At 37.0% G+C, this 25,477-nt stretch overlaps 1 protein-coding gene across 5 annotated transcripts in view; it reads left to right on the plus strand.

Moving 5' to 3' along the window:
- Positions 1-5,798: 5,798 nt before the first annotated feature.
- LOC127659231 (POU domain, class 2, transcription factor 1-like) overlaps positions 5,799-25,477 on the plus strand; it is a 32,661-nt gene continuing 12,982 nt past the window's right edge. For 4 of the 5 annotated variants that reach the window (XM_052148953.1, XM_052148955.1, XM_052148954.1 and 1 more), the window contains exons 1-5: positions 12,651-12,714; positions 13,029-13,117; positions 21,645-21,824; positions 24,334-24,463; positions 24,555-24,646. In XM_052148953.1, coding sequence (XP_052004913.1) covers positions 12,657-12,714; positions 13,029-13,117; positions 21,645-21,824; positions 24,334-24,463; positions 24,555-24,646 — 549 coding nt within the window. In that variant the 5' untranslated portion in view covers positions 12,651-12,656. Of the gene's footprint in view, positions 5,845-12,650; positions 12,715-13,028; positions 13,118-21,644; positions 21,825-24,333; positions 24,464-24,554; positions 24,647-25,477 lie in introns of those variants that run through there. The other variant, XM_052148957.1, reaches the window with a different exon arrangement.

Here is a 25,477-nt window from a genome sequence, read left to right on the forward strand (position 1 = left end):
ACGTGGTGAGTTGTGCATGGATGCCGCACAGAATAGCGTGAGCCTCCACACGCGCTATGTCTCCGCAATAACGTACTCAACAAGCCACGTGATAAGATGCGCAGATTGACTGTCTCAGACGTGGACGCAACTGAGATTCGTCCTCCACCACCCGGATTGAGGCGAGTAAATACGCCACCACCAGGACCTAGAGCGCATTGGGAATTGGCCATTCTAAATTGGGGAGAAAATCCCAAACTTACTTTCAGTGGTCTTGGGAAGATACGGTCGAGGGGAATTTTTGACGTTGTAACTATCCCATTTGTATGCCGTTGTTGGAGAGCCCTCCTCAGAGACACAGGTTAGGCTAATAACTGCTAATATCTGCTGTGCCTACTACCTTACAAATGGGTTGTAATGGTGGAACTGTAAGACAAATGTAGATATTCATTCAATTTGTGAGAATGATTCCACTCTACACATAAAGACAGACAACTGCTTGGCCAGGCTGGGAGACCTGCAAAACCAGATTAAACTAAATCAGCAAACCAGCCTGGTCTGGTTTAAGATGCTTTTCTCAGTAGGGTTTATAGATTTCTATTTTGAAACTTCATTGGTTTATAACTTTGACAAAGTTTCAGAGCTCTCACCCTGAACCAATAGAGAGGTAGTGTCAATATCAATCATCAGTCAATATCTCCAGGAATCTGAACATAACATCTGATTCGTCTGCTTGTTTTAGTGTCAGTGAGGACTTTCAAGCATCAAAGTCAACTTCTATGAAGGCTTTTCCTTCATAATCTGGTCCAATATCAATATGTATATTATTAGAGTAGTAGGTCCCAAAAATAATCTGTGAGGACAGCATCAAGGAAAAAATGTAAAACCATTTTATGACTGAATGGTAATGTTTGAAACTTGCAAAGTCACTTAGTCATAATTTATTCATTATTATACAGTTGTTTTTATACTTACTATGGTTAGTTGTGTCTTGTCAGGGTGGCTGAGGTTTATCAACACTGCCAATAAAGGTAAGGATTTCGGGCTACATAAAATTCTGTCCACAGTCCACATCAGCATCACCAGTCCATGTGACAATGATCAGGACATTCCTTTCATTTTTGGGTTTAAAATTACATGTAAGGGTGACATCATCATCCCTGGGAATCTCAGCAGAAGCATGACTCATTGTTACTTCAAATCGGGTCGTGGGGGCAGCTGCTCCAGCAGGGGGCCCCAAATTCACTGTCCCGAGCCACATTAAGTACATACATTTACAGTACATAATTTAAATAATAATATTTCACAGGACTCAACTAATACACAATTTATAACTCATTTTAAGATGAGATGAAATGGCCTGACAGTATTTAGCATTTAGTACATTTCCATCATGTATTTTTTTACATTTCCATCAAGTAATTAATGTTCACATTTACACTATAAAAAAATATTAGTAAACATAATTTTGCTAATTATAAGTTTAATTATTAGTAATAATAATTAATAGTGCCTTCTGTGTTTTACAGACTTTTAGCTATATCAAATCATTAAACATACATTAATTCTTCAGTAAAAATCCCTAATGATCAATATTTATTCATTACAGTATTCAAGTATTAATATCTGTTAGCTAATTGTCAATTATTTTCACAAGGGATACAAAATTGCTATATATTTTATTATATTATTACTTGTTTCATTCATTTATTAATTTTACACAATGCACATTTAAGGCACAAAACACTGAAATCAGAAGACATTTGACAAATAAAGTCAATTTATGTATTTGTAGACAGAGTATCCCATTTAGACCAAATGAAAAGAAATCCTCCATGTGGCCCACGTTATCTTTTTGACCATATTTGATCTTGCCTATACTGAACTGTATGTAAAAATCAGCCAAACTATTACCTCACCTGACATTAAATGTAGGATGCAAAAAAAAAAACAGCCTCCAGTTGGTCATTTTATCGTTGTCCAATATTTTTTCAGGTAGATTTTTGTAAATTATCACCTGATAAAACATTGGTTTAACATCCTAAGCTTTTCTCCACATTTCTTTGTGTTTGACGGTTAAACATTAATGTTCATTAAACATATATATTTAATTTATATAATTGTTTTTTGATACACCAAAACCTTGGAGTGAAAACAAAAAATGCTTCGAAAACTGTTCTAACTAGTGACCTCAGCTGTGGTATATTGCCACATTTGACCAGCAGATGGAAGTCTTGGAGACATAATTAATATCACAGGCCTTTGAGAACAGATCATTTTTCCATTTGTTGAAGAACTGTTCAAGTTTACCAGAGTTTGTATTTCCTCCAAACATGCTCCATGTATTGGCTTGTGACACATGCATAGCCCAAATTTAGCCCTGAGGTTTTTACAGATGTCTGTCTTTTAAAACAAACATGAGGTGAGAGACAATAAAATTGGAACAGTTTATAAGATTATAAGAACTATATAATTTATGATGCCAATGCTGGGTAACGAATTTCATGTAATCTGTATTACGTAATCAGATTACAAAAATCTAATATTTGTAATTAGATCAAATACAATTTTACATAAACACTGCATACCACACTATATAAGTGTGGAAAAGTTAGTTTTATTTTTGCGAGTTGCTTTTGTACTCTACTTCAAATACATACATAAATTAACCTTTTTTTTCCACATTGATTCAGAAAATGTAACTGGTCCAGGCTGTGTTTCCCAAAAGCAGTACTGCCGTTCCCTATGTGCATATTACACAGTCTGCGTAGGGCACCATCTCCATAGGGGTGCACCATCATACCCAAGGGGGCACCAGAATCTCCACAGTCTGCCCTTACTACGTTGCGCTATTCAAGCACCTTGCACCTTTCCTTGCAAACTACTCGTCGTTTGCCTTTGTTTTAAAAAATAAAATCACAAATTAGGGGTCTGGGGAGCTCAGCGAGTACTGACGCTGACTACCACCCCTGGAGTCTTGAGTTTGAATCCAGGGTATGCTGAGTGACTCCAGTCATGTCTCCTAAGCAACCAAATTGGCCCGGTTGCTAGGAAGGGCAGAATCACATGTGGTAACCACCTTGTGGAAACGATTAGTGATTCTCGCTCTCAATGAGGCATGTGGTAAATTGTGTGTGGATCGCAGAGAGTAGCATGAGCCTTCACATGCTGTAAGTCTCTGCGGTGTCATGCACAGCGAGCCAATTGATAAGATGCGCAGATTGTGTCTATCAGAAGCGGAGGCAACTGAGACTTGTCCTTGAGGTGAGTAACAGTGCCACCACGAGGACCTACTAAGTAGTGGGAATTGGGCATTTCAAATTGGGGAGAAAAGGGGATACATTTATTTTTTAAAACACAAATTGTGGATTTGCTACAGTTAATTCTGTTACGCATTCAGAACTGTCTTGTATGCAAATTAAACTTTCGTAACGTCAGCATCCATAGAACAATGCTTTTCTTTTTTCCTTTTGTCTTTTCTTTCTTTCTTTCTTTCTTTTTAGTTTATTTAATTTCAGTAGGGCCTTTAATTTCTGTAACAAAGATATATATATATATATATATATACGGGCAGCCAAACGTTTGGAATAATGTACAGATTTTGCTCTTATGGTGCGTTCACATACAAGGCTGTAAAGGGATCAACAGAAAGGAGGCAAGAACCGGCTTAACAATATAAATATTAAATATTTAATTAAATAAAAAGAAAAACACACACACAGGTGTCGGACAGCTGTCCGTAAATCTCTCTCTCTCGCACTGTAGCTTCCAGTCGGCCCTTATCCCTCTCTGAGGCTTGATTAGCCTGATTAGGGTGTGCGGAATCATGACCCGGCCCAGCTCTCTGCCCTGCTACATTTCTCCCTTGTTCTCTCATGATGTAACCCCCCCTTTCACTGGGGAGGGGCTTGCCTTCTGCCCCGTCTGCCATCAGGTCATCCCCATCTACCTGGATGAGGGAAGGGACAAAACAAATGTGGCACCTACACACCGTAACGCCAATCAGGCCAAATTAAGAAAACATTTAAAAAAAATAGAGGAAAAGGCCAACACGGAGCGGCAGTGGGAGAGAGAGAGAGAGAGAGAGAAAAGTGAGGAAAGTGAGCAAGGAAGTTGGACTACCTGGTAAGTTCTGAAAATATGTGCATCTACTCGATTCCAGCTATTGGTTGTACTTTACTATGAACCAAGTCGTAGAAGCCCCTCTTCCTGTCCGGACGAGAAAGGGGAATACTCGGGGGTTCGCATTACTCACGCAAACGCGAGTTTAAACACAAATTTATAATCAAGCGGTCAAACTCGCGCAAGCAATGCGAGGCGATAATTGTCTTTGTGTTGTATGTGAACACACCGTTATTAAAATAAATTGGTTCTGTTATTCACCAAAGTGGCATTCAACTGATCACAATGAAAAATTACTATTACAATTTGAAAACAAATTCAGAACTTCTTAAACTACTTCAAAGAGTTCTCATTAAAAAATCCTCTGTCAGTTTGTCCAGATACTCGGGTGACATTTCACTTGCCATAGATGTGGCTATTTTGTTGGCAGTTCTTGTGCACCTTACAGTCTTGCTGATCTCACAAAAGCTCAATGGGGTTAAGATCCATAACACTTTTTTCCAATTATCTGTTGTCCAATGTCTGTGTTTCTTTGCCCACTCTAACTTTTTCTTTTTTTTTCTGTTACAAAAGTGGCTTTTTCTTTACAATTCTTCCCATAAGGCCCACGCACCTGAGTCTCCTCTTTACTGTTGTACATAAAACTGGTGTTGAGCGGGTAGAATTCAATGAAGCTGTCAGCTGAGGATATGTGAGGCATCTGTTTCTCAAATTAGAGACTCTGATGTACTTATCCTCTTGTTTAGTTGTACATCTGGCCTTCCACATCTCTTTCTGTCCTTGTTAGAGCCAGTTGTCCTTTGTCTTTGAAGACTCTAGTGTACGCCTTTGTATGAAGCTTTTTGGCAATTTCAAGCATTGTATAGCCTTCATTCCTCAAAAAAATTATTGACAAGTTTCTAGAGAAAGCTGTTTCTTTTTTTTTGCCATTTATGACCTAATATTGATCTTAAGACATGCCAGTCTATTGCATACTCAAAAACAAACACAAAAGAAATTGTTAAGCTTAATTTAATGAACCAAATATCTTTCAGCAGTGTTTGATATAATGGGAAGTGATTTTCTAGAACCAAATTAGCAATTTAGCATGATTACTCAAGGATAAGGTGTTGGAGTGATGGCTGCTGGAAATGGGGCGTGTCTAGATTTGATAAAAAAACAATATTTTTTCAAATAGTGATGGTGCTGTTTTTTACATTAGTAATGTCCTGACTATACTTTGCGATCAGTTGAATTCCACTTTGGTGAATTCAAGTACCAATTTCCTTCAGAAACAGCAAAATCTGTACATTATTCCAAACTTTTGGCTTGTTTATTTTCAATTCACTAAATTGTCCATATAACAATGCTTTTCCTTCTTCCTTTCTTTCTTCCTTCCCTCCTTTCAAGTAGGGCCTGCAATGTCCATAAAGCTTATCTATTTATTTTCTGTTGATTTGTTTAATTTTTATTTTACTATATTGTCCATGTAATAAAGCTTTTCTTTCTTTCTTATATTGTCACACATTCTAATGTCCAACTCAATTATGTTGATCAATGCTCGTCTACCTCTTTGGAGGTAGTTCTGGGCAAGTTGTAATGCACTGTTGTGAACTCTCCTACCTGCCATAATGATAATGTGAGTGAATCTGATCGGGGGAGCCGCTGTTTTGTGTTTTCGTATGAAGGGTTTGAGGATTTGGGCTTAAATATTCAAAATGGCGGACGGAGGAGCAGCGAGTCAAGATGAGAGTTCAGGGCCAGGTAATCATTACTGCATTTTACATATTCATATTCAAACACTCTTTCTCTCAAACCAGAAAAGCGCGGAGGGCAAAGCGTAAACAAAACACCCGAGACCGATGTTGCAGTCACGTGCATCCGTTACATAAACGGAATAATTCTCAGTCTGTGCGACGGCAAATTAAAAGAAAAAAAATGCCTCCTTTGTGTGATTAGAGCAGCCACGTTACATATTCATATAACTGCCGAGCAAACTTCACGTAGCATATTTTATTAGTAGGCTAGCTAATAATCGGCGATGGCACGCTTGATTTTTTTGCACCTTCCCCGGTCGGCGCTTGTACGAATAGTACAGTTAAACATAACTAAAGGCTGCTGTGTGCATGCTAGGCGGCTAATGCTACTCCAGCGGCTTTGTGTTGGTTTATTGCGCCGTGAACCAATCCCTTCATATAAAGGTTTGAATATTCATTCGCTCGCAATCAGCCGGCGTCTGCGCAACGTGTTTACGGTCAACATATAAAACAGCAGAGCAGCTGGTGGTTCCTTTGCGAACAGTCATGACATGAGTTTTTATTTTAGCGTAGCGTGATTTCATTTTAATGCACATTCTTCTGCCTTTTGTGCCTATTGTAGGCTTGTATAATTGTTGTGTTATTCATGTGGGCATTTTAGAGCTCAGAATGTGGTGTTCAACATATTCTATCAGAATAAATCCATTTAATTGTTGAACGACGTAGGAACGTGCCGAAAATGGAACACACTTGCAGGAGATAAAATGTATCTAGATTATTCGTAACTATTTGGCTTTTGCTGTCTGTCCACACAGCGTGTTACTGTAACACTGTATCAGTTGGACTGCATAAAGAGATGTTATGCAGGCATTATGCCATTATTTGCTAGTCTAATAGGCGCTGTCTGAACGGAATCATCATTATACAGCCCAGCTTCTCCACTTACAGCAGCTGTAGGCTTGTGTTTACTCATAGCGCGCGTAACAGGATTTCATTTTCCGTGAACTGCAAAAACATACTGCTTAAATAAGGACAACTATGCATATTGTTACAATTTAGTTTTCTTATTTGCTTAATTTTACTTAAATCACTGGCGTCCCATTACAAATACAATAGAGAAAAACATGTAAATTATGTTTGGTCTTGCCAGGGAGTTATCTTTGAAAGTACTATTCACTTATTATTATTATTATTATTATTGCAACACCTTTAAAATAAATATTAATAAATGTAATAGGTATCATTAACATTTACAGCTTTTACTAATCTTGATTAATGTTACGAAAATGCTGTTGTATTAGTTCTTCTTAGCTCAAAATGCATTTACTAATGTTAAAGTATACAGCTTTTATTTAAAAATTAACATTAACCAAGATTTATAAGTGCTTTAAATATATTGTTCCTTGTTAATGTTAACTACTGTTAATGAATACAGCCTTATTGTAAAGTGTTGCCGTTTGAATTCGCATGCATAATTGCTTGTTTAACAATGAATGAAATAGAACATTGAGTTTTTACTGTAGTTTTTGTATGTGTCAACTTATTTGAAGTCCTTTACATCACCCTTTCTTTCAACATGAATGCTTGAACTACACTGGAGTTAATTTGGGATAAAAGATACATTATAAGTATAGTTTTTGAAGGTGCCACGAGGGAGTCAGGTGTAACGCACTGAAAAAGGGAAAACAGCTCTGTTGAAAATTAAAAACCTGTACACTCAAAATCAGTTTAATACATTTATGAAATGAGGACATATTTGTATTGCGTAAAGTCCTAGTGAAATTCAACACAGTCATGTAAAAGTGATTTGATAATATTACTATGAAATGTTCAAATGGATTCAGACAACTAATGGATGGTGTTCACTCAACATGATGTTTACTGCTTAATTAAAAATGAGCTTATGCAACACAATTGTTTTGCTTTTTGTCTCAACATAATTTAATTGTGTACAATCTATCTATGTTTACTTAATCCAGTTGTGTTGGTAATATGTGAAAAATATTTGTTGCATCAAAGTATTGCAAAGAATTTTGAGTTTCGAACATGCTTTCATCGGACTGTATTTGGAGAGTAAATTTTGAAATGAAGTGTTTTTTAAAAGTATTGTTGATGCATGTGGCTTTATAGTTGAATATGAAAATTCTTTAATTTACTCACCCTTGGTTGATTTTTTTTTTTTAATAATATTTCATCTATGTATGTCCATACTATGCACTTGAATGGTAGCCAGAAATTGAAGCTCAGAAAAGCACATAAAGGCAGCATAAAAGTAACCCATATGACTCCAGTGGTTAAATCTGAATATTCAGAAGTGATATGATAGATCAGGGTGAGAAACAAATAAATATTTAAGTCTTATTTTTGTTTTTTTATTGAAATCTCCACATTTGACCAGCCCTGACCAGTAGGTGGCCATGTGCACGAAGAATGCTAATTGCCAAAAAACAAAAGAAGAATGTGAAAGTGTAGATTTATAGTCTGTTTGTCACTCACACTTGTATTGCTTCTGAAGTCTTTGGATTTAAACACTAGAGTAATTTTGTGCTTCTTTTTGAAACTTTAAAGTTCTGGTCAGCATTCACTTGCATTGTAAGGACCTACAGAGATGAGATATTCTTAAAAAAAAATGTTCTGCAGAAGAAAGAAATTCATACATCTGGGATGGCATGGGGATGAGTAAATTATTTAATGTATTTCTACACAAAATGAAAAAGGTGACTTGTTAGTGTTTAAAGTTCTGCTATGTTGGGATTTATAGGAGTTTGTCATGTTTTTTTTTCTTCCCAATTTGGAATGCCCAATGCGCTCTATGACCTCGTGGTGGCATAGTGACTCAATTCGGGTGGCGGAGTACGAATTTCAGTTGCCTCTGCATCTAAGACGTCAATCCACATCTTATCACGTGGCTTGTTGAGTGCGTTACTACGGAGACTAAGTGCATGTGGAGGCCCATGCTATTCTCAGCAGAATCCATGCACAACTCCCCACGCGCCCCACTGAGAGCGAGCACCACATTATAGCGACCACAAGGAGGTTAACCCATGTGACTCTACCCTCCCTAGCAACCGGGCCAATTTGGTTGAATAGGAGACCTGTCTGGTCACTCAAAATGCCCTGGGGAGTTTGTCATATTTAATATTTCTGGAGATTACCATTGTGGAGAAGAGTGGAGCTAATGGTTAATTTGTGGATTGCTTCATTATTATGGAAATATTAGCATGTAGGCCGTTTCTTTTCTCACGAAACAAGTACTGAGGGATCATCAGTATAATGACTGACTGAGGATCTGTAAACCCTCAGCAGCACCATAATTGTCACACAGTTAAAAAAATATATATAATATGCTAATGTCTGTTGTTTCTATCTAGCAACAAGCGGCAAAGGTTTAATAGAGTTAATTGAACTGATCACATTTAAGTTATGTTAACTCTGTTCATTTATGTTTTTGCTACACATAGTATTTGAGTAGAGCCTTATTAAGGACAATTTTATTTCATATAAAGGAAGTTAACTTTCATTGTGTGGATCCAATGTCCAGAATTAAATTGTTAAACCAAAAAAACTTTTCAATCAGATTATGTTTTTACTCTGCTGTTCAATATGCTGGGCTTCAGAGAGGCAATGACATGCTGTAACATGTTTGTTTCCTGCATCAACCACTTAATACCTACTATAAATAAATTTAAAAAAAGTTCACTGAACTTTTCCACGCAATTAAATCAAATTTTTCCAACAAAAATGTATTGGTTTAAACTGACTTGTTCTAGTTGTACAAACTTAAATTCATTCTGTCAGACAGCTAGATAAGATCTAATGAATTGTTGGTCCAACTAAATGTATTTTATTAACCATTAGAATATCAGAATCAGCTTTATTGGCAAGTATGCTTACACATACAAGGAATTTGTCTTGGTGACAGGAGCTTCCAGTGCACAACAATAAAAAAAAACAGCAACAAGACAGAGATATTAATAATATATATTTTTTTTTACTAATTTAATAAATAATAAAAAAAGATAAATGTGATAGAAAATAAAGTATATATAGAATACACAATAAGACAATATAATTTGTGTATATATATATACATATATATATATATATATGTGTATATATATATATATATATATATATATATATATATATATATATATACACACATATGTAGTGCAAATCTAAATACAAATCTGTTATGTACAGAAAAGATTGTCTGGTGTATGCTGCTGAATGTTCAGCAGTATATGCTAGGTGGGCAAGTGTAATGACCATGAAACTGTTGCACTGTCAGTTTGATAGCGACTGCTTATAGTGCTAAGCAGCACTCAAATCAAACTTCAATGAAAGTGAGAGTCCATACACAACCTAAGAACAAGTACCACAATGGTAACTCCAAAAACACCAGCCTAACAAACGATCCTTTTAAATGCCAATATAACACAACATTAAACATGAACAAATCTCTTCCTATTCTTAATCAAAAATGCATAAAATAACACTTAGTTTCAACATTTGTTCTCCCCATCCAGTCACCTGCAAAACATGCTTTGAAATGGAAATCTCATTCCCAGTTTCATCAACGCTACAAAATGTATTCATGTAGTCCTAACTCGAATTGATAAAGTAAACTTCATTTTTACAAATTGAATTGGAAGGAATATAATTAAATCAAGCTAAGACGAAATGTTCTAGAATTATGTTGCTTAAATTGTAATTAAGTAAACTGAACAACCTGCAGAAATCCTTTTTTTGAGTGTATAGTTGCATGAATGCTCTCTTATTTTTGTAGTCGGTGACAATTTTAAAATTACATGGTGAAACTTCATGGCAATTTACATCTGCCTGTCTTGGATTTTTTTTCTTGACATTTCTCTGTTAAGAACATGTAGTAACAGTTTCAAAAGTCTACAGTCTATTAAACGAGTGTAGCCCTAAAATTAGGTGCACCATGAAAATTAGATTTTGTTCATATTTAGCAGAAGAATCCTTTTTGTGTTTTATTACTTGAAGTCATCCAGGCCCTCTTGGCTGCCTCCAATCTTCTACATATTACTTTCCTGTTTTTTTGTCATCCAGTGAAATTATTTTAATGGCTGCAAATAACTGCTCTGTGAATAGGTATCCTTTATATAATCAAATGTTCCTGATCTACTCTGACAAAAGTATCACTTACTGGCTTGAATGTTTTGTCAAGGCCTCTCTGATATTCAAAGTAATTTTGTTGTCAAATGTAGAATTTGAATATCTGTAATGTTCTGTTCATTGTCACTCATAATGAAATATTGAAATGATTTTGCTGTAGTGCATTCAATCATCGTTTCCATAATATTCTCCTAATGACTTCGCTATTAAAAGAGATAATATTTGAGAATAACCATTCTGAAATATTTTCAGCTTCTTTGAAAATTGCTCTCCAGAATAGTTTTGATAATTACCTGAGCTGTTACATGATTTTTCACACTTGGCTTTGGAAAATAGATAATGTTTTTATTAGTCATCTTTTTATGTTCTTTTATTGAAAAACAAGAAATAACACAAGTATAGCAGTTTTGGTGTAATCAGCTGGTCTTGTTGATCATGTAATCCTTATGCAGGTCGCATTCTGCAAACTTCTCTTTGGATTGGGTGATTTTTATGGTTACGCAGTCAGATCTTTGTTCTAGTATGTAAATCTCTTATAATTAGGTTGAGCTCTGACAAAAATCAGGTTATGAGGTGCACAGTTAATCTGGATATTCAAAGCAGACTTTTTGATCTTTGCAGACAATATGGCTACAGAAGTCAAGGAATTTGATCCGTAAAGTGTTTGGGCCACTGGGAGGCTGTGTGAAAAGGATGGTGGAGAATGTCAAGTAATTTACTTAACAAACAGCTCTGTTTGCAACTTCTGGTGCTTAAAACGTGAAAGAAATACTTCTGAAATGACCTTGTCTTTATGTCCAGATATTGACCTCAGTAGTTTTTGTGCTTTGATCACGCTGACATGAAACTCACCTGTTTTGCCTAATTTAACCAGCAGTGAAACTCTAGTGCAGCACCATGTTTTCCCCCCCATTCCTTCTTTCTCGCCAAAGCAATCCAATTAGTATGCTAATGAGATGATAAATATTTATGAACATTTAAATTAGGGCAAAAACTCTCAGAGCACTGTGTGAAATTAATTGCTTGCAGGACTTCAAAGTGTTGCTCAGCTAATGAATTGAAGGAGATTTGCATGTGTCTTTAATCAGCTGCATACTGATTATGCTTCATTATGAGCTTTGTCAGCTGCTCTGCCTCTGCTCTATTCCAGAATGAAACGAACTTCTTCACACTCTAGTTGTTATGACAATCCTGGCACAGAGTGAGAGAGAAAGCAAGCCAGAGATAGAAGCGACCACAGTTTGAGGGAGCTTAGCTGTTCTCTGCACATGTGCTGTGCTTGTGTGTTTATTTTCACTGAAAACCATTTAGTCTAACAAGGACATCTTTGCTTTTGACCAAGTTTGTTGTGATGCTTGTGGAAACTCTTGAAAAGGCAGATGCAGTGGCTGCTGGTAAGTGATGTTGGCAGTCAGCAACAACAGTTTAACATCTGATTGCCTGTATAGTGATATTATATTATCTAGTAAGTGAATTATTGATCTTGTTAGCATAGCTCGTTAGATAAAGTACACCATATGTGGCATTTTTTTTAATATTTGGTGGATACATTTAATTGAGCAATACTGTTTAAAAAATTGCACTTTTGAAAGGCATTGAGGAATCGATTGGTTTGAAATTGATATCTTGGATGGACTTTAAGTACAATCTTCCTTTTTATCCATTCCAGATTCTAGAATGAGTAATCCATCAGAATCAAGTAAATGTGCAATGGAGAGCGGGGATGAAAACACTGGTGAGTTACCTGGTGTGGGACAGTTTGCTGTTGGTTTAATTTAGATAATTCTGCCTGATCTTTCCAACATGACTTTCTTTTGCATTTTGATAAGTGCTTGAATGATTTGCAGTAAGCATTTCATGTTCTGAAGGGTCACTTGCACAGCTTTGTCTGAGCTGGAATAAGTAGGACGGTATATCTCTCAATTTGTATTGCAGGATGTTCATTTTTTAAGTTTGAAATAAGAAAGGCAATGGAGCAGTTTAATTTAGTTGAAAATACCTTTTTGTGTAACTGATCTATTATGGCATTGACTGCTTTTCTTCTCCCAGGTGCCCAAACAAATGGACTGGACTTTCAGAGGCAGACTGTGCAAACAAGCGCAATCACCAACGCACACGCACAGGCCTTGCTCCAACAGGTATAATCTTTTTTTTTTTTTTTCTTTTTCTTGGCTCTCTCTCACACACACACACACTTGTGGTCTATGTGTCATGACACTTGCACAAACACTGAAAAAAAAGAGATATAGGAATTTGAAGATGTCCCCAGGGTCGGTTCTCACCTGTCTTGAGTCACTGACCTCCCAATTGTCTCACTAAATGACTGCTAAGGCTTTCCTCCTGATGTCATGATGTGTGTGTGTGAATGTGTGGCAACAGGGTGATCGTTGTGTGTATTTGAATATTATGTGTGCGATTTGTTGTAACTCTGAAGATTAGAAATGCATGCATGCATACGTATAAAGAACAGCATGTTATCTCCTGGTTACTGGGGAAATTATTGGGCTCCATATGCTAATTAGCTGCTCTGCAGTTGCTCGGAAACAGATGGTTGAGAATATGCAAATCTATGCAGATTTTACATGGACTGCATAACTGTTTTGTTAATTAGCATATCCACTCTCCTCTCTTCTTGAAGCCTCAGAAGGCTGCATAATTTTTTTTATCACCATAGCTATAAGACAAAATATGTTTGTTTTTGTGCAGGAAATTTGGGATGGCTTTTCTCTCTGTGCCTCCACTCATCGTTGTTTGTGCTATGTTCAAAATGTTTGGTTTACAACTTCGTTGGAACATTTGAAACCAAAGAAAGTACACGCAGTTCATAAACGACAGTGTTTGTGATCACGATAACAATATTTCAGTTGGTGATACTAATGCTAGTAAAATTCACGACTTGAGACCACAGGAAAAGAGTCAGTATTAGAATAAGAATGAGCTTCATTGACAAATATGCTTACACATACAATGGATTTGTCTTGGTGACAGAAACTTCCAGTGCATAGAAAATCTAAGTATAATAAGACAAATTGTGTGTGTGTACATGTATATCTCGCACACACGTATGTACAAATACAAATTTGTTATATACAAATAGTGCAAGGGAATGTAATGGCAGAAGAGGTAGGATATTTTGGATAAAAAAAAATGTATGGACTAAGCTGTGCATTGCACATAATTATTGCTCAGTGGGGCAGTTTTAACTGTTCATGAAATGGATAGCCTGAGGGTTCTGGTGCTCAGTGTAATGCTGGCCAGAAGGCAACAGTTCAAAAAGGTAGTGGGCTGGATGAGTCGGGTCCAGAGGGATTTTTCCAGCCCTTTTCCTACCTCTGGAAGTGTACAGTTTTTCAGGGCAGGGGGCAACCAATAATCCACTCAGCAGTCTGAAGTGCCCTTTGTAGTCTTTTGATGTCCGATTTTGTAGCTGAATCAAATGACTGCTCAGTAGAACTGTATCGGTAGCACCTGTGGCATGTTGAACTTCCTCAACTGGTGAATGAAGTACAACCTCTGCTGGCCCTTTTTCACAGTGGAGTCAATGTATGTTTCCAACTTCAGGTACCGTGCAATGGTAAAGCCCATGAACCGCTCCATATTCTGAACAGCACCAGATAGCCAGCTGTTCAACCTCCCTTCAGTATGCAGACTCTTTGTCATCCTGGATGAGGCAGATGACAGTCTTGTCATCTGCAAACTTCAGGAGCTTGACAAGATTGGTCATTGGCGGTGCAGTCATTTGTGTACAGGGAGAAGAGTAGTGGGGAGAGCACAAATCCCTGGGGGGTGATCGTATAGGTGCTGGAACTGAATTTCCCCAGTCTCACTAACTGCTACCTATCTGTCAGAAAGCTGGTGATCCACTGACAGATAAAGGTGGGAACAGAGACTTAGTTTAATTTAGTCTGTCAAGTCAACCTTTATTTATAGAGCACATTTAAAAACAACAGAAGTTGACCCAAAGTGCTTTACAGATCAAACAAACAAAATGTATAAAAACAGACTGATTTATTATTAAATATGAAACATAATACAATAAATTAAAACATTTAAATATAACCTGTAGTAATCCACTTCAACCTATTCAATGATCTATTCAAAAGCCACAGAATAAAAATATGTTTTTAAATAATATTTAAGTATAGCTAGTGATGAAGCTGACCTCACATGGAAAGCGAGAATATTCCATAGATTAGAACCTATCACAGAAAAAACACGGTCACCCTTAGATCTATAGTGGCAACAAGGATCCTTCAATAGAAGTTGGTCAGAAGACCTGAGTGCTCTGGTGGGGGAGTAGGGGTCTAGAAGGTCACTGATATATGGGGGTTCAAGACCAGATAATGCCTTTTAGACAAAAAAACTTAAAACTCCACAATTTTAAAATCAACTTTGAAATTCACTGGAAGCCAGTGTAGAGCTAAAACCGGAGAAATGTGTTCCCACTTTCTTGACTTTTAAAAGCCTAGCTGCTGCCTTTTGAACAAGCTGAAGGCGGTATAATGCAGTTTAGGGCAGAGCAATGTACAATGAGTTGCAATAGTCTAACCTAGTCTGGAGAATAGCTTGGATGATTGTCTAGAAAGGTGAACTGAATTCCACAAAAAGGATCCTGGCATATGTCCCTGTTCTGCCCAGATGTTTGCAGAATATGATGCAATCCCATGTTGACTGCATCATCCACTGACCTGTTTGCTTGAAAAGCAAATTGAAGGGGATCCAGAAAGGGTCCAGAGATGTCCTTCAGATGGGCCAACACCAGTCTCTCAAATTAATTCAAGACCACATATGTCAGAGTGACGGGTCTGCAGTCATTAAGTCCTGTGATTTTGGTTTCTTTGGGACAGGGATGATGGTTGAGCATTTGCAGCAGGGAACTTCACACTGCTCCAGTGATCTGTTGGAGATATGTGTGAAGATGGAGGCCAGCTGCTCCGCACATGATTTTAGACAAGTGGGTGAAACACTGTCTGGGCCCTGTACTTTCCCTGTCTTTTGTTTCCAGAAGACCTGGCACACATCATCCTCTTCACAGTAAGTGCATAAGTGCATGATGGGTAACAGGAGGGGAAGGAGGGCGGTTGCAGGAGGTGTTGATGTTAATGTGAAATGAAGGTCAGAACGGTGTGAGACTGGGCCTTTCAAATCTACAGTAAAGCACATTCAGGTTGTCAGCCAGTTGTTGATTCCCTACAGTGTTGGGGGATGGTGTCTTGTAATTAGTTATGTATTTCAGGGCTCTCCACACTAATGCAGGGTCATTAGTTGAAAACGTGTTTTTCCGTTTCTCAGAGTAGCTTCTTTTAGCCACTCTAATCTCTTTTGTCAGTGTGTTTCTGGCCTGATTGTACAATATTTTATCCCCACTTCTGTAAGCATCCTCTTTGGCCTGATGTAGCTGCCTGAGTTTTGCTGTAAACCATGGTTTTTTGGACGTTAAATAAGCCCTAGTAGGAATGCACATATCCTCACAGAAACTGATATATGATGCCACAGTATATGTGAGCTTATCCAGATTGGTGTCTGCAGCTTTAAAAACACTCCAATCAGTGCAGTCAAGTAGTTCCAGCTCTGCTTATTGGTCCATCTTTTTACAGTCTTTACTACAGTTTTAGCTGATTTAAGTTTCTGCCTGTTGTTTGGAAGATGATGAACCAGACAATGATCAGAAAGTCCCAAAGCTGCTCTTGGGACAGAATGAAATCCTTTAATGTTGTGTAGCAGTGATCAGTATATTTTGGTCTCTGGTGGGGCATTTTAATGTGCTGCCTGTATTTTGGCAGTTCACAGGTGAGGTTGACTCTGTTAAAATCACTGAGAATAATAAGTGAGTCCGGGTATTGTTGTTCCGTGTCTGTGATCTGATCAGCCAGCTGTTGCAGCACTGCGCTCACACGCTTGTGGAGGAATATAAACACTGTCCATATTAGTACAGCACATCTTCTTTAAGGTTGTTACATCTGTACACCAACTTTCATTGATGTAAATGCATGTTCCACTGCCAATCTTTTTCCCCGTTAACTATGCATTGCCATCCTCTCTGAACAGCTGGAAGCCCAGCAGATGGACCGGTATGAGATTTTGACGGTATGATTACCTTAAGCAAAAATATCACGGTTTCACTGTATTGTGGTATTGTGATTTACAGATTTATAATGTGTTATTTTTAAATGTCTAGGTAAAAAACAACAACTTCTTTTTCATTGAACACAATATATTTTATTTTTAAGCTTCATAGAATATTTGGAACAGTAGTAAACGTGTATATCAGGTTAAATAATAAAATAAAATTATTGAATTCTTCTTAATTAAAATACATGCAGCCACTAAAGTGAGCCTAAACCTGCAGCTCAACAATAATTAGAACATAAATAGCTGAATTTATTTTCTGTAAAAAAATAAATAAAATAATAATAATTGTAATTTAAGTGAGCCTAAACATGCAGCTAAACAAGGTTTTTGGAGACCTGCTCACTTTCTACACATTTCTCTTTCAGTCCAAGTTATGATGCAGGAATTTGAGCATGTTCATCTTTCCTGGATTAAGTTTGGAGCGGTGAGGTACAAGGATGTGTCCACTAGAACTGAACACACTCTCTGAGGGCACACAGAGGGATACAGATACATTTTCTTACTACATTGCCAAGGAGAGGTAACTCAATGTGGCAGGGCGGGGCCGGGTTGTGATCCTACACACCCGGTCCCGTTTTAGGCTAATTAAGCCTCCGATGGATATAGGTCGACTGCAGAGGATCTTGCGGGAGAGAGAGATCATTTACGGACATGTCCGTCACCAGTGTGAAGGGATCAATGGAAAGGAGGAAGCGAGAACCGGCTTGACGATATAAATAATATTTTAATGAGAAACTTAAAACAAGGACACAAACACACACTTGACGGACATGTCCGTAAACGATCTCTCTCTCCCGCACGATCCTCTGCAGTTGACCTATATCCATTGGAGGCTTAATTAGCCTAACACGGGACCGGGTGTGTAGGATCACGACCCGGCCCTGCCCTCCGCCCTGACACACTCTTGAACATGAGCCTTCCACCATGCCAGTGGGTAAGCATCAGAGGATATGGGAGGCAGAGACAAATAAAATGTAACCTCCATTGTCACGCTTTCTTTTAAGGGAGCATCTTCTCCTTTTTTGACCCTTTGTTGTTTTTCTGATGTAATTTTTTTCGGCAAGCAAGACAGAGATTTGTCTTTTCTTTGTAGCAGCAGAAAGGACTGTGGTGGTGGAAGTGCTGCTTCCTTGCTCTTGATCAGCAGTGGAGGCATGTAATTCTTGCGGTAGCCGTGATGTCATTTCTGCCAGGTTTACAGCTTCCTCTACAGTGAATCTGATGGTGTCATCCTTCTTTTGAGAAAAGTTGCCCTTGAAACGGGGATCAATGAAGAAAGCAATATCAATCACCTTATTGACTTTATCAGAGTAACTGTGTTGCAGATCATCCATTACCTTTTTCATGTGTTTGGTTAGGGCATCATCTTCCTCCTTTTCATTCAGTATGCCAGAGATGTGCTCCATAACAGGCTTCTAAGATGACAGGGTGGTCTTTGTTTCAGAACCCAGTAGATCTGTGAAGTCATTTAGAGGCCCCAGAAGTTGGCAGACCTTCTCCAAAGTGTGCACGTCACTATCGTTTGGCATTAGATGCTATGAGCTTCTGTCTGCTGCGAGCACTGCACAACAAGCCTGTTGCTGTTCCAGAAATCTCAATCATTTTGAAAGTGGACCCCCATCTCGTCACTACGTCATGAATGAGTGATTTTTTTTTTTTTTTCAGGAATGATCAGCATTGCCTGATTCTTCAATTCTCTTTCTTTTCCAGCTGCGAGAGAATCCCTGTACTAGATGCCTGCATGCTCGTACAGCTGAGTCAACTCTTTGATTTTTGAGAACTTTGGCTATAGCTAAATTTAGGTTATGGCCAAACACAGGGTAATCCTTGAAATGCTTTTTTCATGTTGGTTGCATTGTCAGTTGTGATGCTAGACAAACAATTCTTTGTGATGCTCCACTCCTGCTTTGAGGCAGAAGGACTTCAATTCCCAATCTGGAGAGAGGAAATACACTGTGAAGCTGATGTATGGTTCTCCACTACCACCATTGCTGGTCCATACATCAGTAGTTTCAGAAAACCACACCCCTTCTGCCACTTGTTTCTGCACATGAGCCCTGACTTCTGTGTATATCTTGGGGATTTCATTCTTTGAAAATAAGTTTCTTGATAGCACTTTGTAAAGAGGCGCTGCCATCTTCATTAGTTTCAAAAACCCAGGTTTCTCCACAACTTGAATGGGCATCATGTCTTTGGCAATGAAGTATGCCACTGCATTGTTCAGGTCCTTAGCATGTTTAGATGTGGGTGCATGGGCGATTCGTTTCTCATATTGTGAATTGTGGGCTGAACTTCATATTTTGATGTGGATCTACTACTGCCCTAAAAAGATAAAGACTGACATGTTAATTGAACCTAAATCTGTAATTATAGTTATTTAATTTTATCTTTTGTACTGTACTGTACTGTTGCAAAAATGTGTGTTTTGGTAATTTTTGTGTGTGTGTGTATGTGTGTATGTGTATATATGTATATATGTATATATATATGTATATATGTATATATGTATATATATATGTGTATATATGTATATATGTGTATATATATATGTGTATATATGTATATATGTATATATATATGTGTATGTATATATGTATATATATATGTGTATGTATATGTGTATATATATATGTGTATATATGTGTATATATATATGTGTATATATATATGTGTATATATATATGTATATATATATGTGTGTATATATATGTGTGTATATATATGTAGTATATATATATATATATATATATATATATATATATATATATATATATATATATATACATATATACATATATGTGTGTATATATATATGTATATATATATATATATATATATATATATATATATATATATATATATATATATGATTAAACATTAAAGTCAAACAATTAATTGCATGATTTAATTGATTTTATGTAAAAACATATACCACTATGCTAAGAATAATATCAAATAATGCTGTAAAATACACACACTGGGAGAGAAAGCTTGTGACTCTCTCTCTCACACACACACACACACACACACACACACACACAGTCTCAGTGGCAAAGGCACCAGAGAGCCAGCAGTTCTTTTTTGTATTTTTTTTTTTAAATTTTATGTCAGTTAGAAAGTCACCAAAATCTTACGATTCCGGTAATTTTTTAAAGAATTTTAAACCCTATTTGGTACACTCTAATTCTAATCTCCGATGCTATTTAGTTCAGTGTATTATTTCTCACCCATGCAGTGTGTTGCATTTTTTTCTAATGCTCCAGTCTTATTAGCAGCTGGCATCTATTTAAAAATCATTTTAAATTGGAAACGTTAGTCACACTTAAAAATGCAATGTCTTTGCATTATAATACAGAAGTTGCAATAATTTTAAAGAAATATTGCACAAACAAACTGTAAGCAAAACATTCCTACAAAGTTTTTTAGCTTTTAAATAATAAAACAATGTGTAAAGTATTTAGACAATTTCTGGTTGTCAAACTGCTCGGCTAATACAACCACAGGCGTAAATCTACAAAAAATAAACTTGGGACCAGATGCTTAAAAGTTAGTTATAAGAAGAGGTTTAGCATTATCTTGTGCAGACGGTCCTTGGTCTAATGCAGTGGTACTAATAAGAAAATTGAGTCACCCCCCTTTGACACTAGAATTGTTTTGCCCCCACCTCCAACACAAAGAATTGATTGCAAAAACTAAATGAACTTGTGCATCATTTCACAAAAAGTTTTAATATACAAAATGTAAAATGAAAACAAAGCATTCGTTCAGGTTTTACTGTTTCCTGAATAACATGGTTACACTCTTTGGAAAAAATTAAATCAGAATTTTTATATAAGAATCAGAACATTAAATTATTCTTATAATCTTAAACTTCTTAGACAAAAGTATTTTCTGTGTACTTTGTTACATAAGATTTTTTTTTTTACTAGTTTATACAGAATACTGATTGAACATCCAAAACAGAATAAATACAAGTAATAGTGCTTGCCTGGGGCAATACTGATATATAATAGCTCAACATTTAAATTTGTCATTATTTAGTCACCCTCCACGAGTCGGAAGAGAATGACTTTTTTAATTCATGAAACATATAAAATTGAGGGTTGAGAGGATTGTGATTGTGACTGTCCAGCTCCAACAGCACAAAGTTATCCATAACACTTGAGCAGAACATTTCAAGTCTACTGAAACAATTCGCTAGCATTGTGTGAAGAACCAACCGAAATGTGTGAATTCAATTAAATCTTCACCCATTCGAATCTGGCTTGTAGAACATCGTTGACATAAGCAAAGCTCAGTGTGTGCACCTGACAGCACATGAGGAGAAAAAGGTGGGGAAATAGAAATTGGACACATTATGTGTCCAAACACTGTATTAAAAAAACAAGTGGGGGGCAAGTTAGAACTTTATTTCTTTAGAACTTTAGAAAATTTGTGAAAGCCTAATGCATGAGCATATGATAATTCAGTGTGGTCATTAGAAATTTATAGACTTGCTGTCTCTCTCTCTTTGTCTCTTTCTCTGTTCTCCAGTTGAGTTTGACTCCAGTGCAGCAGCAGTTATTGCTGCAGCAGGCTCAGGCTCAGCTGTTAGCAGCAGCCGTGCAGCATTCGGCTGGCCAGCAGAGCAGCACTACAGGAGCCAGCATCTCCGCCTCCGCTGCCACCCCCATCACCCAGATCCCCCTCTCCCAACCCATCCAGATCACGCCTGTAAGACAGCTACGTCTTCTCTGCCCTATTTCCATGCAACTGTGTTACTATAAGAACATTTTATATATGTAACTGCAACATATTTAACTTTGAAAAGTCATAAGTTATCATCCTGTAGTTTATTCAACCTAGTCTCATAGAAAAAACTTTTAATGTTTCCCTCAAGATTTTGTGAGACTTTGGTGGGTTGACCTGGGACCCTCTAGGGGTGTCTGGGGGCATACTCCCCCTAAGAAAATTTTGTATATTTAAAGTTAAATGCATCACTCTGGTGCACTATGAGAGCAAATTTAGATAGATCTATGAAGATCTTTGCGCTCTTGTAAACAATTTTGTGCTCTAGTAGTAATTTAATCAGAAACACATTGCTTGTATAGATATGAATGGTGATGACACGGCAAAGTAGTCACACCCACAAAGCATAATCGAGATGGAGTTTAATGCAGTTCATAAATGGTCAAAACACAAAATAGACTAGACCATACTTTTAAGCCAGGGCTCGACATTAAGCATTGTCACGTGCTTGTCCAAGATCTGACATGTAGAATAAAGGCTATACATTATCCCAATACCAAAATTTCAGTAGTCTGTAACGAAATTTGATGATTCTCAATACCAGCTTCAATATCACAACAAATAATAATACTAAATAATGTTAATTTTGGAAGAATGGTTTCAAGTTCTTAAGTAATTATTTAAGACTAGTAAACAAACTGTAATAAAATAACAATAAATAACAGCAATGAATAGAAAATAGATTAAATCTTTTATGTTATTATGAGAAGTGTTAAAATATTTTCGGTTCATTATGAAACTGTGACAGGACAAATTAGATTGTGGCAGGAAAGGTAATTAATGGGAAGCACTGACGTTACTATAACTACATTTTTACAAACTGGACTTTTACGTGTTGCATTCAAAGTTTCACCGTAGCTTTCTGGTGAAATGAGCACTGGAGGTGCTACAACAACTGTGCGTTTTATTCACTTTCACACGAATCACAATTACAACTGCTGATTATGACTTAATAAACACTTTTGCTCTATTACTCACACACTGCTATGTTATGATATTAAAACATTTATGCTATAACACATCATTTGAAAATAATATATTTTAATGCATGTATTACAGACTCACCTACTTTTATACACTAATTCCAATGTAATTAGCTTGCACGGTAGTTCACTTGATAGTGCTGGACTCCCTATCCTTGATATTTGTTTTGTGTGTTTATGCTTTTAACCAGCCTGTTTATTGCGAGTAAGTTGTATAATTGCTGCACCCCCCAAATTGAATGGCAAGTATTATTACTACTTTCAGACAAGCTTCAAACACTCCTTTGCCTTCCATTGTACATGTAGTCCTGCCTTAACCATATGCCATTTTTTACGAGTCTACTCGTGGAAAGTGATATCAGTTGTGCCACTGGAAAAGGTAAATACATTTGAATTGATGAAAAGATGTCTGATGTGTGATGCCGTTTGTCAGTAACTTGGCAGAATGCAGTGGATTTCAGGATTCCAGAATATTCGGTAGCAAAATGTTCCCAGTCAGGCTGATCAAACAGATCGCAATTCAGTTTGGTGCTACTAGAGGTGCCAAAATGACACTTTTCAACTTTAACTAGCTTAAAGGTGTATATTCCAGTTGATTAGCACAAACATTTATTTAGACTCGTCCCTCCATTTCTTTAAAAATATAAAAAAGCAAAAATTGAGATTGCAGAGGTGCTCACAATGGAAGTGAATGTGGCTATTTCAAAAGTACTTAAATTAATTCTGTTAAAATTAGTTTATTATTTGAGCTGAAAATTTGTTTATATCGTAATTTTTTCAGTTATTTTAGAGTTTTGTTGACATTGAACCATCATGGCAATGAAGTTTGCCAAATGAAAATTGGCTTTGCACAACTAACTTTGGTTTGTGATTTTATCACACAAGTCATGTTAACATGCATATTGTTTATGTCTTGTGGCTATACTTTAGAAAAAGTGAGTATTTAAACGCTTACGGATTGGCCCCATTCACTTCCATTGTAAGTGACTCGCAGTCACCTCGATTGTTGCCTTTTTAAAAAAACGAGGGGCAAGTCAAAATAATTTTTTGTGGTAATCAATATTATGCCACAAATGCTGTAGATTGAGCTTAACTTGTATTGAACCTGGAATATTCCATTAAAACTAACTGTAATTCATTTAAAGGGAAAGGTGGAGACGAGAACCGGCTTGACAATATAAATAATATTTTAATGGTTAACTTAACCAAAAACAAACAAACATAACCACACACAAGTGTTGGGCAGCTGCCCGTAAATCTCTCTCTCTGTCGCACTGATGTCTCCGGTTTGCCTTTATCCCTCTCGGAGTCTTAATTAGCCTGATTAGGGGCTGGGTGTATAGCATCACGACCCAACCCTGCCACAGTGAGGTTGTATTTTGCAGTCACTCTAGAATAGTGACACATATTAACGTTCTTCTTGCTTTGTGTGTTTGTTTGGATCAATGAAGCAGTTACAGCAGCTGCAACAGCATCAGAACCTCAACCTGCAGCAGTTTGTTCTGGTCCAGCCAGGCCACCACATCGCAACTCAGCTGCAGCCCACGCAGTTCATCATCTCCCAGACGCCACAGGGCCAGAGTGAGTCTCATGATATCTCCTCCTCCTCAGATCAGATAGAGGGATGGAGAGACCTATCTAATAGTTTTGTCGTTCCTCTTGCACTGAACAGGTCTCCTGCAAGCCCAGAACTTTCTAACTCAACTACCTCAAAGCCAAGCCAACCTCCTGCAGACCCAGCCAAGCATCACACTTTCCACACAGGTCGGGACATACAAATCCTATCAACCCACTGAATCCATATAATTTAGTCAACCCAGATACAGTAGCGCCTGCATGTCGCTGAGATGTGCATGATCTAGACTCCATTTAGTTCTATTTTAACAGTCTAATTTGTGAACACACATCTGCTTGACATCCTCAAAACAGCAGATGAAAAGAGCAGATTTGCGTACATGTCAAATCTGAAGCATTGCAAATGCAGTCATTGAATATCTTCTGCTATCTAACAGGGAATGTTTTCAGTAGTGCATTGCAGATGAGCAGCACTTTAACATTGCCAATATCAGTGGTTCTCAACTGGTGGGTTGCATCCCAAAAATGGGTCTTGGGTCTTATATGGTTGTGGACATCAAGAAATAATAACTAAATTAAAATAATAAAGTGCAACTAACCAAATAATTGTGTATATGTAGGAATGTAAAATAAATCTTAATTTGTTTTTATTATTATTATTTTTTCTTTATTAAAAGGCTTTACTTTAAAAAGTATGCTTTCCATCTTATCAAAATCTACAGCATTTTGGTGTTCCTTTACCTGCTGTATGGTAATACTTGTACTATATTTAGCCCAATGTTTGTTCACCCAAAAACTATAATTCTCTCATCATTTACTCACCCTCATGCCATCATTTACTCACCAGATCTGTATGACTTTCTTCTGCTGAACACAAAAAAAATATATTTTTTAGAATAATATCTCAGCTCTTTTGGTCCATTTAACACAAGTTAAATGTGGCCAGAACTTTGAAGCAAAAAAGACATAAAAGCAGCATAAGCAGTAATCCATACAACTACAGTGTTTTAATCCATATCT

Source organism: Xyrauchen texanus, chromosome 18, assembly GCF_025860055.1.
Source record: "Xyrauchen texanus isolate HMW12.3.18 chromosome 18, RBS_HiC_50CHRs, whole genome shotgun sequence".
NCBI lineage: Eukaryota > Metazoa > Chordata > Actinopteri > Cypriniformes > Catostomidae > Xyrauchen > Xyrauchen texanus.